Source organism: Lucilia cuprina, chromosome 4, assembly GCF_022045245.1.
Source record: "Lucilia cuprina isolate Lc7/37 chromosome 4, ASM2204524v1, whole genome shotgun sequence".
In the NCBI taxonomy this organism is placed as follows: domain Eukaryota; kingdom Metazoa; phylum Arthropoda; class Insecta; order Diptera; family Calliphoridae; genus Lucilia; species Lucilia cuprina.
Window position 1 is genome coordinate 3,936,206 of NC_060952.1, and position 13,446 is coordinate 3,949,651.

A 13,446-nucleotide genomic window follows, 5' to 3' on the forward strand; every position below is an offset into this window, starting at 1 on the left:
TTCAGTTCTAGTTCAGTTCTAGTTCAGTTCTAGTTCAGTTCTAGCTAAGTTCTAGTTCAGTTCTAGTTCAGTTCTAGTTCAGTTCTAGTTCAGTTCTAGTTCAGTTCTGGTTCAGTTCTAGTTCAGTTCTAGTTCAGTTCTAGTTCATTTATAATTTAATTCTAGTTCATTTCTAATTTAGTTTTAGTTCAGTTCCGGTGATTTAACTTGTTAATTCTTGTTAATTTAATATTATACTATTTTTTTAAATTTTCCAAAATGACAAAACATTTCCAATTATTTTGTTATAATTTTAACTTTTAATTTATTAAAACTACATACCTTCTTTTTCACAAAAAAATTAACTTAAAGAAATTTCTTTGATTCCCTTGCCAAGAGTTGTCATCACTATTACTAAAGGTGATTGTCCTCGAACCAAGTCAAATAGAAAAAAGTAAAGCTCCTCGCTACCACTACTTGTGCACAGTGAAAAAAAGTGCAAGGGCTCAAAGTTGTTTTTGTTTTTCTGTTGTTTTTATACAATTTTATACATAAAACACACAAAAACAAATAAAAAACCGTCAAAAAATCTTTAAATTAAGAACAACGAAAATAAAAAAGGAAATGGAAATGAAAAATAAAATAAATAAACCCCTCAATGTTTTATGCAACCAAAATGCATATGGAACAACTACTACAAAAACAACAATGGTTGTAAAATGAGAAAAAAAAATATTATTAAAGCAACAACTTCAAATTCTACAACCACAATGAGTACAACAACATTTGCAGCAACTACTATTATAATGAATTTTATATTTACTGCAAAAAGTCAATTTAAAACATTAAAAATTTAATTCACTACCAAACACACAGGCACACAAACACTTATTCAACTCTTACTCATACTATTAAACACTTGCAACAAATAATAATGATTGCAGGTTGTTTTCAACACCCCCTCTCCCTCTTTTACTCTTATGGTTTCTTTTTTAGTATTTTAACCAATAATCTTTTAGTAGCTGCAATTGCTGCAGTAGTTAAAAAAAACACAATGTAAACGAAGTCGTAGTTGTAGTTACATTTGTAAAGTTGGTAAATGTTGAACGTTCCCGTTTGTATTCATGGAAGTTGTAGTAGTAGTCGTCGAACATTTGAATGTAATGACTTGCATTTAAATTGCACTCCTTTGGCAGCAATTTTTGTATGTAAGAGTGTTTTTTACATTTGCCTCTATTTCTTCTCCATTTTATTTTATAGACGTTTAATACCCTGCTGCTGCATGTAGCACGTGAGAAAGCTTTTAGCTAATTTTTATCTAAAAAGATTGCCACTGTAGTTGTAATAGAGTGTAGTAGTTGTAAAATTTGTTGTTGTTGCAATTGTTGTTTTTTTTATTTTTTCGCTTTACTTACTGGTTCGTTACGTTAAAGTCTTTGCTGATATGATGACGTTGTTGTTGGAGTTGGCTAATAAGAGAAGTGGTAGAAAATGTAGAAATAGCAAATAAAAATCTTTCAATGTAAAAGCGTGCTGATTTCTCAAAGTAGTCATAGTAGTTGCTTGCAGAACAAGCGAAAACATTACTAATAGAGTGCACTATGGGTTAGGCCAAAGATTTTATTTATAAATGCTACGCTTTTCAAGGTCAATGAGATCAGATGGTGAAATCTGATGGACTGAAAAGAGAACTTTCGATTAAAATATGTTGGAAAAAGCGAATTGTTTAAAATGGAGGCGAGCTTAGTTCTAGTTAAATTCTAATTCAGATCTAGTTCAGTTCTAGTTCATTTCTTGTTCAGTTCTAGTTCAGTTCTAGTTCAGTTCTAGTTCAGTTCTAGTTCAGTTCTAGTTCAGTTCTAGTTCAGTTCTAGTTCAGTTCTAGTTCAGTTCTAGTTCAGTTCTAGTTCAGTTCTAGTTCAGTTTTAGTTCAGTTCTATTTCAGTTCTGATACAATCTCCCCATTGTGCAATAAATTTCCTCTTTGTTGTTGTAATAGTTGTAGATGCAGTAAATTTTGTAGTCAAAGAAAGCGCTATATATAGTGGAAGGAGTTAGCAAATCGCAAAAAAATATAAAAAATTTTCTATGCAACATACACATAGAACAACACAAAGTTAAAGAAGCAATAAATTCAACATCAATTTTATTATTTTATTATTCTTGTATACCATTGATTTCTATTACTCTCTCATACTACATGTAAAATTAGCAAACAACCTATACACTTAAACAAATAGCAGTTAACTACAAACTTTCTACTTAGTTCTAGTAAATTTACTCCTTTAAAACGTAACAGCAAAATATTAAATTTTTATTGTTTCTTTTTTTTGTAAATTTCTATTTAATTATAAAAAAAATTTAATTTCATATTTGCTTTTTAGTAAAGGAGTTTAGTGTGTGTCACTGCATTTGAAAATATTAAAACCAACATTTTTATTCTCGTCTTGCAACAAAAAACTGCATTTCCAAACACTCTTTGGTATTTTTGTGGTTTTCCCATTGAAAACTGTTTTTTTTTTCTCTATGCATATTTATTTACCCCATTTCATGACAATTTCACAGTACACAGTACTACAGTTTTTTTAGTTACATTTTAATTTCATTTCCATTTTTTGTTTTTATTACAGATCCTGCGTGACATACGACAGGGCTTATTGCAAATGAGCAGAGAGGGCAAAATTGGTAAGTTTTTATAGAACCAACTACATTTTCATTTCCCATTGTACATTCAATGAACAATATTTATTTTATTATTTTTGTAGTTTTTCATGTTTTTTTTTCTATTAAATAGTATTATTATTGCTATTATTTTATAAAATTTATTGCATTTGTCATATGTTTTATATTGCATTTTTATGCTGCAAAACATTAAATGCATATTTTCTCTTTCTCACTCGATATTTTATTATTTGATTTAATGTATTTTTTCACATTTTTGTTTTTGGTTTTATTATTTTTTATTATTTTTTTTAAATGTGTGTTCTAGATGACACTTATATGTATGATGATGCATTACGTGGTCCCCATTATGCTGTTAGTGGCATTCACCCGCAAGGACACTGGTACGATGAGCCACCATATGAAAGTGATCCCGATGATTTTCTCATGGCGGGTATTAATTGTGGTCCAGCAGCAACAATACAGGTAAAGTGACAAATAAAAAAATATTTTTATAGTGTTTTTATTTAATATAACTAATTTAATATTTATTGCATGTAAACAATATTTCAAAATATATAAAACCCTATAAAACTTCATGTAATATTTCAAATTCAATATATGTTTTAACATCTTAAATGCTTAAGACTACAACATTTTTCTTTTAAAAACAAACACTATAAGTTTATGCCAAATTTTTTCTGTAACTTTTTTTTATAAAATGCCAAAATGACTTAACTCTCGTTTCGAATTCTGACAAATTTACACTCGCTTTCACATACATATACAATGTAATTTACCAAATAAAAGCAATTGAACTATATACAGTTTTTTTGCCGTTCTAAATATTTCGATATTTTTTTCCCTTATACATGACAAATAAAGTTCCCACAATATAGACTGGTGCTCATATATGAACATTAGGAGGAGCATATTTTTTTAGTGACTAATTATATAAAGATTTTTACGACTTTCTGGTTAAATATCGTTTTTGTTTACTCAAGCAATCTAAAACATCATTTCCGTCCGCTTAGAACCATGCAGATGGGATGGTTTCCCGGCAACAGTACTTAAGGACGTAATCGGTAAACCAAAAAAGCAAATCTATTCGTATCATATACACTTAAGAGTTTTAACGTGAGCACCTGCCCTGGCGGCCTTATCTCATGGTGGTGGTCTTTTTCATCCACATAGTGGGGTATCTGTTGTTTTCGGCAACAGCACGGAACTTATTCCGACATATTGACTTTATCATGTATCAGTCTTTTAACCGCCACTTACTCTCCGCACGATTTTGGGTTTAAACCACTCAACCAACTGACCAGCCAGGACATAGTCCTGCGAGCCACCCGTAGTACCAGATTATGCGGTGCTCTGGTCTGACCTCTGTCAATCTATGCAAGTAGACTGTAACCAATTTTTCAGTCCCGGCCAGACTGGATGTATTGGCCACTTCTTTATACCCCGGGATTGTAATAACAGCAAGGCGGAGGTCTCAACAAGGTACATGCCCCCATGGGGATCTGCTAGGTGACTGTTGTCTTTTTCGGCAACGGCACTGAACTAATCTCGAAATATTGATATCACCGTGTAACTGTCTTTTAACCAACAAGCTGTTCCTGCAAGTTTGGGTTTAAACCACAGCCATCATGTCGTAGCCGAAGGCAAGACAGGTCCAAGGGTTATTTGTTTCCTGTATATCACTATTGTCAAATTATTCTAAAAAAAGCTGACTAGTGGAACTGGTGACACTTTCATGATGGAAAATCCAATGCCCCGGAAAATCCACTTTGGAAATAATTTTTTCACTACTTTCTCCAAAACATGTTCCTCGTTTTAGCAGAAATGTGAATTTAGTAGCCAAATTCCTTTGATTTAGATCAGTATTAAAAAGTTTGCGACATTTTCCTTGGAACCCTTCTAATAAAACTACATCAGCAACATTTTTAAACAACTCTACATAAATGAATACATATTTTTGACAAGCTGCATAAAAAACTAAAATCCGTCCCCTACAAATCTTCTTTTGCTAAATAAAATTCTAGAACATTTTAAGAGAAACGAAAAAAAAAAAAATAACGAAAAGTTTTCTTAACAAATGTTGTCAGATCATCTAAGCATTACATATGTAATAAAATAATACTTGTATATGTAATAGTTTGAATGTATGCAACACAAATTCATACAAAGTAATATTTAGTATATATATATATTTTTTTTTGCTACAAAGTCTCTTTTTTTTTTTTTTTGTTAAAAAATAATACAAGCAAAAGAATTTAGTTTTTTTTTCCTTTACTTTAACAAAATATTTCGTTGTAGTTTTTGTTTCTTTTCTGACAACATTTATTCAATATAAATGTTTTGCACAATTTTATTCTTTCAATTTTTATAAACGTTAAAAAAACAAGAAATAAAATACAAAAAAAAATAAATAAAATACATTGAAAATGAAAAAGTGAGAGGGAGAGAGTAATAAGTGTTGAAAAGAAAGTTTTTCTTTTCTATCATATTTCATATGTCAGGTTGGATTGTCATGATATACTATTCATACATTGAAAGGTCTTTAAATCTAACAGGAAAAAAATGTGTGTGTGTTTGTATAAAAAATATGTATAGTTTGGTTAATATTTTAGCTGATGATGCCAGATGTTAGAGAAATTCGAAAATTTTATAAATTTAAAAAAAATTCCTTTTAATTTTATTTTAAATATTTTTAAAAGAAAATTTGTTATAGGGAAAATCGCATTAAAATTTTTGTTGCTCTTTGATTATTTAGTCCTCTAATAGAGCCTTAAACTACAAGAAATTTATTAAAACCCAAAATTTTTTCTTATTAGTTTGACAGCTTGGTTGACTTTTATTAAAAAAAAATAGTTTTCTTTAAAAAGATATTTCAAATATGTTGTTGAGAATTCTTTGTGAATTCATCCATCTAATTTGACACATTTCATAAAAATATGTTCTGTGTTGTTGCACCATTTAATTTTAATACAAAAAGAAACAAAAAAATATTTAAAATATTTAAACAGAGAAAAAGAATAATAAAAAGAAAATTTGTTTTATATTTTTTCAATTGAATGCTTTAGTGTTTTTTAAGAACACTTTTGTTAGGTTAAATAAAATGCTATTGATATTATACATTTATTTTTAGAATAAATTTAATTGTTAAAAATATTATTTTGAATTTAATTTAAATTAAATTATTTATTTTTCTTTTTTAGGGCGGCCGTGTACGTTTCACCTCCAATCGTGATAGTACTGGTGTCATTTCATTACGATCTGCCGGAGATATATCGCTACCACATCGAGGACCACCGAGAAGAGGACTTATCGTACCTCAACAACCACCAAATCCACCGACAATAATTCCTTTAACCCATGCAAGGTGAGTAAAATAATCCAGATTATATTCCAAAAAATAATTCGTAATAATATCCATACCATACTTCAGTCTTTTGGTTTGATAATAGTTCATGTGATAGTCCAGACTATAATATATATTATATGCTATACTTTATTCTAGACTACTACTCAGTCCAGTCTGTAGTTTGGACTATAGACTATAGATCAGACATTCGGCCAGACCATAGATCGGACACTAGAATAGTCTAGAATAGATTCCATATAATATTTCCAGCCTATAATTCAGACGGAAGTAGTCCTGACTATAAGACTGGACTATAGTCAGACATTAATCATTATCTGGTCTAGTTTATAAAGCAGACTAAAGCTAAGACCTATACAATCCTATAAGTCTATAATTCACTATATACCCAATTGTTTTTTAGATAGTTGAACAGACGATAGCCCACTCTATAGTCCAGACGATATTGCATATTAAAATATAGTCTATAGTCTAGAGTGTAGTTTAGGTTGTAGTTCAGGCAAGAGTCCCCGATATAGTTCATACTATATTTCAGAATTTATTTCAAAAACTAGACAACAAAAGTCAATAGAATAGATCAAGGCTACTCAATACGTAACAAACCTCAAAAATGTATAAAATACTTTAAAAAAGTTATATTTGTTAGCTAGTCGTTTATATTTTGTTGCCTGCTTTAAGGCTTTATTTTACAACAGCTGTGTAATTTTTTAAAACGATTTGATTTGATTTAATTTAAATAAAAAAATAAATATTTTAATCCTAATATTTGCTTTATGGTGGACACACACATTCAATTTAAAACTAACAAGTGTGTCCTATCATTTCCGTTTCCGTGTGTGTCTTTTTATTTCCACTTTACCCATTACACACACACGCACACAAACCCTATGAGAGAGAAAAAAGGCTACAAAACTTAAAGTGTAATTTAAATCAGCAAGAAAACCCCCGAAAAATTGTAGCATAATGATCAAAGAAGATTTATAACAAACATACCACTCGTAATATTAAATTTGGGCACTTAATGTGGTTGAAATCCCTTTTTGTTAAAAGAAAACCTCTAAACATACAAGTAGTAGTAGTAGTAGTTTTTTTTTTTTTTTTTGGGTTTTCAACCCTTAACTTTAGACCATAAATTTTAACACTCTTGTGTTTTAAGAGCAAAATCATCCTTATAGCAAATAATAGACATTTATTTAAACTTACATGTTAAAAAGTTGAGTGTGTGTGTATGTGTTATTAAGTATATGTGGGCGTTTGTTTGTTTAAATGTATGTAGAGTTCGTAATCTTTGGCAACCTGTAGCTGACCTTGGTAATACCAGCAATCTGTATAATCTTACCCAATTTCATTTAAATCACTACAGGAAAAAAAGTAAAACTTTAACAGCTTAAGATTTATTACCTTTTATTTAAAGAGGTATTGTTTTTTCCTTTTAAGTTTGTTGCAATTGTTGTTAGGTTTTTTTCGTTTAATAAATATAAAGTTTAATTTGATAGTTTTTCTATTTGTGTTTGGCATTAAGTAAGTATTAGTGTGATTACTTGGTTATGTTTAATTTTGTGTAAATTAAAGATACAACAATTCAAAACAGCAAATTACCATAAGAAAATTAAATTCAAAAACTAATCCTTAAAACAAACACAGACTCTCTGACCAAAAAAAAAAGGAAAAACAAACTAAACTCTTATATGTTCATCACTTGCCGACAAAAAGCTACAATACAATAAATTTTTGTTCTATTTTGGCATTTTAATTTTATTTGGTATTTATTGTACGTTTTTAGGTTTTTTTGTTGCCCAAATTAATTAATCTTTTGAATGGTTTGTTGTGTGTGTGAAATTTAAAATAAAAGTTTTTGCAGGTTCGTTGTTTGATTCTTTTTGTTTTGTCTGATTTTGTTTTTTTGTTTTGTTAAAGTTGTGTTAGTTTTTCATCTTTTTGTACACATATACAACATATATAAATGCTCGGTTATTTTTCTACCCCCCTTCCCTGCCCATCGACAAACCCCTGACCCTGTCTTATTGTATTTATATAAATAAAAGCTTAGTTATATTTTTTTGCACGTTTGTGTATGTGTATTTAAAACTCATATCCTTTTTTATTATTGCTGTTCTTGCTGTTACGTCTTTAGTAGATGAAGCAGCAACAACAACTGCAAAAAAAGGTGTTTTGTTCTGTGTGTCCATTTCTATATTTTGTGTTCATTCATTCAAATGTGTACGTGTATCTGACGGAAAATTTTTAGATACGTATTACTTTAATTTTGTAATTGTAGGAAGGCAGTATGAGAAAGCACTTTGAAACTACACTAACTGTAAAATGTTTTATTGAGAAAATTGTTTTAAATAATTGCAGTCTGTCTTGTGATAAACTCATCAGCATATGTGCAACTCTCTAAGTTTTAATTTCGATAATTAATTCTATTAGTAATCGGCGCACTTTCTGGTCCGAAAAGTTTAGTTCAGGGACCTATAATACTATAATATACATTCCTTACTAGCTAGTTTGAAAGGAGGATGTGCAAACATCAAATCGTAAGAATTACACCTAGGCCTCTATCGAGTCTCCAGTGCCTCAGAAGGAAATCAAACCCACAATTCCAGTTTACCAGACTACAACACTAACCTCTAACCTTTTAGAATAAAACTACAATATGTTCTAAAGGAAGGCGTTAGAAATGGAAATAAAGATGTTTGTTTATATGCCCTACCATTATAATGCCAAGTATGACCAATACCAAAACGTTTGAAACATGATCTAGAGCTACTTTTAAGCTTAAATGTCAAATAATTTTTTAGATTATCATCGTTTAAATATATTAGTAAATGTGTAAGTCTGTATGCGTAAATACGTGCTGAATTACAGAAAAAAATGAACAAAAACCCCAAAGTGAAACAATCAAATATAGACTTAAACATACTCAAACACATACACAATACTTATACCAATACATGTTTTTATATATTAGCAGGGGTCATAAAAAAATATCTAGAAGTAGTTATCTTGACATAAGAAATTTACAGTTCGTTATATTTCTAGAATACTTTTAAATATTTTCTGTTTTACAATAACAAAGAGTAAGGACTTAAATGGATATTTATCCTTTGATTAAATGTTTAGAAAAAAAAAACGGTGACAACAATAATTTAAAATATTAAAAAGTCATATTATTTTGGATCCTTACTAATACATACATATAGACATATTTCTCTACAATAACCACTCTGAAACACCCATACATTTATAAAAAGAAAGAAAAAGAAAACTTTTCTACATACAACACACATGTGGTTGATTACGTTAAATATTGATACAATTTTTATTGTTATAACTGTAACTGTATCTATGTGAATGTAAAAATGTTTGTTAGTATGTATATAAATATATAAATGTTTAAATGTATACATTTATAGTACACATACATACATATATGAATTTTCCATGTTTTTTTTTTTTTTTATTTTATAGTCTATGGTTACTTTTTGTACAATTGTTGTTGCTGGTGTTAGATTTTTGCTGTAAAGAAGGGGCTGCAACTGACAAAAGGGTGACCACAGAGAAAAAAATACGTATTTATATTATATTTGTTTTATATATAAAGTAAATAAAGTTTTATTAAAAACGACAACCACAAAATGTTGAATTGTTTTGCTGTATTAAAGCAACAGTTTTTCTTTGTTAAAGTGGAGAAATATTTTCATTTAAAAAAGATTAAAGGTTACTCATGTATATTTTAGTAATAGTTTAACACGTACTTGAGAAATGTTGAAGGTTTAACTGTCAATTTTGTTTTTTTTATTTCGAATAAAAAAAGTTATGTACCTTGATCGTTGAGGTAAAATAATGAAATGGTTTTAGTAATGTATTTGAAATCTAACTGCCAATATAAGCAATTTTGTAAATATTCTGAAAGGGGTCCATAGTAGAAAATAATCTATAAGAACTATTCATTGAGTTAGTTTCTGGTAATAAAGTAACGTGATACCAGTCTTCTATAAAGGCCCCTTAGTAAAGCCATGATTAAGAAAAACCTACCTAATTAGAGAGAGAGAATGTTATACTACATCTTGTATCGATTCTGTAGAGTCCTCACAAAAACACTTCGGCCCCATGTTTGATGTTCAAAATACACCTAAAGAAAAATGTTTCCAATTTTGTCACTATAACTAAATCATATTTAGGGCTCAGCAGATTTTACAAAATTTGTAAAGGAGTACATACCTTACAAACCAATACTCATTAGCACAAATTTACTCAACTCTCTTTCTCTCCACAACAACAATTTGGAAGTTTCTAAACTTATATTTTCCTTTAAAAAAACACAATGTTTGCAAGAAGATACAAATCGGTTGATGTTGCAAAAAAATAAAGTATACAAATGTATTTAGATATGAATGTATGTTTTAGATAGATTTCAACAAATGTAGGTATTAATAGAAGGGCGTGAGTATAAATGAATGTCCGAACGACCAACCAACCACATATGTAAGTAACAGTAGTATGTAATTGTGTTGTGCTGCATGTCCGAATGTTCTCAATTCGAAATTGATGACTTTGAATGGTTTTGATTATTATTGTTGTTTTTTTCGGGTTACTTTGGTTTTTCATTCTATAGATTGTTTCTTGTAAATGCTGTTGATGTTATTATTGACCAACAGTAAAGAAAATGGAAAATAAAATAAGGATTTAAAAGAAAAGCCAGAAAACACTTGAAACTGCAAAAAAAAAGAATCCCAACACTTCAAATTGTACAAACTTCTTCAAATAAGAAAATTTTCTGTTTGTTAAAGATAACAAACAATAACTACTAGATATAAAAACACATACACCTACAAAACTCTATGTATTGAAAGGATTTTTCTATTATTATACTACAATTTACTGTGGCTAAAAACTGACTGGGTTATTTATTTGTATGTCTGTCTGTTGTTTAGCTTTATCTGTTAGCATGGGTATTTTTGTATATTTATGTATTTGACTTATTTGGCTGACTGGAATTTTGTAGATTTCTAGTTCCAAGGTAATTTATACGGATTATTGAAACCTGCTTAATCCTTTGATACCTTAACCTTTTTTCTTAACCCCTCTTTATTACTCCTACAGCCTGTTTCTAAGTTATATTCTGTTATTTTTCTTTTTTCCCCCTTAAAGAAATCTATTTTTGGTCTGTTAGTTTATTGTTGTTGCCATGTCACTTGGTCAAAATTATAAGAGTGTTACAAGAATACAAATGATTATATGATGAATTAGACAAGATGTATTTCTTAGCCCAATTGCTGCCAGTTGGTAAAAGTAAAATATGGTTGTTTTATTTAGTTTTTAAGCATTTCGAGTTAAAAAGAAAATAAATATAAAGAAAGGGTCCTTTTGTTTGTGTGTATTTTGTGTACGTGTATCTGGCAGTGACATTTATTTTATTTGCTAAACTGACAGCAATTTAAAGAAAGTCAAATGATTGTCATTTTTAAGATACTTAAGTGGTCAATTTTTGTTGTTCTTGTTGTTGCTAAAATTATTTTAGGGATTTTTTGTTGGAATATTTGTGTTCAGCAAATTTTATACAATATTAAATGAAAAACAATTTATTATATTAAGAAAGTATTTAATTTTCATTATCCTTTGCTAAAATGTTTTTTTTTTATTTATTTGTTGTTTTTAGATCCCATGACAGAGAAAGTGGAGATTATGCTGGCTCTATATCAGATTTACAAAGTGTTACATCCCGCCTTAGTACAGTATCGGTAAGTAATTGATATTTATTTAATTAATTTTAAAAAGCACATTTGAGGGGAAAAATGCGTTAAAAAGTGGAGTTTTCTACAGTAATTAGTTGAGTCTATATTATAAACTATTCTATAGGAAAGTTTATAATCTAGTCTAGCCTATAATTTAGTCTATAGTCTAGTCTATAATGTAGTCTATAGTCTAGTCTATAGTCTAGTCTATAATGTAGTCTATAGTCTAGTCTATAGTCTAGTCTGTATCTAGTCTAAAGTCTAGTCTATAGTCTAGTCTGTAGTCTAGTCTATAGTCTAGTCTATAGTCTAGTCTATAGTCTAGTCTATAGTCTAGTCTATAGTCTAGTCTATAGTCTAGTCTATAGTCTAGTCTATAGTCTAGTCTATAGTCTAGTCTATAGTCTAGTCTATAGTCTAGTCTATAGTCTAGTCTATAGTCTAGTCTATAGTCTAGTCTATAGTCTAGTCTATAGTCTAGTCTATAGTCTAGTCTATAGTCTAGTCTATAGTCTAGTCTATAGTCTAGTCTATAGTCTAGTCTATAGTCTAGTCTATAGTCTAGTCTATAGTCTAGTCTATAGTCTAGTCTATAGTCTAGTCTATAGTCTAGTCTATAGTCTAGTCTATAGTCTAGACTATAGACTAGACTACAGACTAGACTATAGACTAGACTTTAGACTAGATACAGACTAGACTATAGACTAGACTATAGACTACATTATAGACTAGACTATAGACTAGACTATAGACTACATTATAGACTAGACTATAGACTAAATTATAGGCTAGACTAGATTATAAACTTTCCTATAGAATAGTTTATAATATAGACTCAACTAATTACTGTAGAAAACTCCACAGTCTAGTCTATAGTCTAGTCTATAGTCTAGTCTATAGTCTATAGTCTAGTCTATAGTCTAGTCTATAGTCTAGTCTATAGTCTAGTCTATAGTCTAGTCTATAGTCTAGTCTATAGTCTAGTCTATAGTCTAGTCTATAGTCTAGTCTATAGTCTAGTCTATAGTCCAGTCTATGGTCTAGTCTATAGTCTAGTCTATAGTGTAGTCTATAGTCTAGTCTATAGTCTAGTCTATAGTCTAGTCTATAGTCTAGTCTATAGTCTAGTCTATAGTCTAGTCTATAGTCTAGTCTATAGTCTAGTCTATAGTCTAGTCTATAGTCTAGTCTATAGTCTAGTCTATAGTCTAGCCTATAGTCTATAACCTAAATTTCAGAGTTTTTAGCGATTTGTGTGAATGATTTAACGGGAAATGGTAAACAACTATGGGCAACACTGTTCACAAACAAACTTTCTTTGTTTCTCTCAAATCATTATTAATCACCTGTGATAAAAAATATTTATGTTTTTCCGTCTACCAATGTTCTTTTTGTTGTTGTTGTTCACAAAAACTTTCTTTTCTACAACCAGAAATAATGATGACAATTTATTTGTGAATTAGTTTTAAATTGAAGTGTTAATGTTGCTGCTACCAATATTTGCCAGGCAATAGTCAATGCCGCCAAGTGCAAATAATCTGAAAAGTCCGTATTTTTTTTTATTGTTATACGGGTTTTCCTCTTAATGCCCTAACAAAACACTTAACTCTAAAGCTTAACAACTTACCCGAAAAAAGTGAAAGAAATGAGTGAATGAACGACCATCATTTTCATCACATGGTT

General features: G+C 29.4%; 1 protein-coding gene across 1 annotated transcript in view; it reads left to right on the forward strand.

Moving 5' to 3' along the window:
- The window catches only part of LOC111690838 (sterile alpha motif domain-containing protein 5), a 125,867-nt gene that overhangs the window by 105,154 nt on the left and 7,267 nt on the right, over positions 1 to 13,446 (forward strand). Inside the window, exons 8-11 of the mRNA XM_023453410.2 lie at positions 2,610 to 2,664; positions 2,969 to 3,126; positions 5,862 to 6,025; positions 11,688 to 11,769. Coding sequence (XP_023309178.2) covers positions 2,610 to 2,664; positions 2,969 to 3,126; positions 5,862 to 6,025; positions 11,688 to 11,769 — 459 coding nt within the window. The remainder of the gene's footprint in view (positions 1 to 2,609; positions 2,665 to 2,968; positions 3,127 to 5,861; positions 6,026 to 11,687; positions 11,770 to 13,446) is intronic.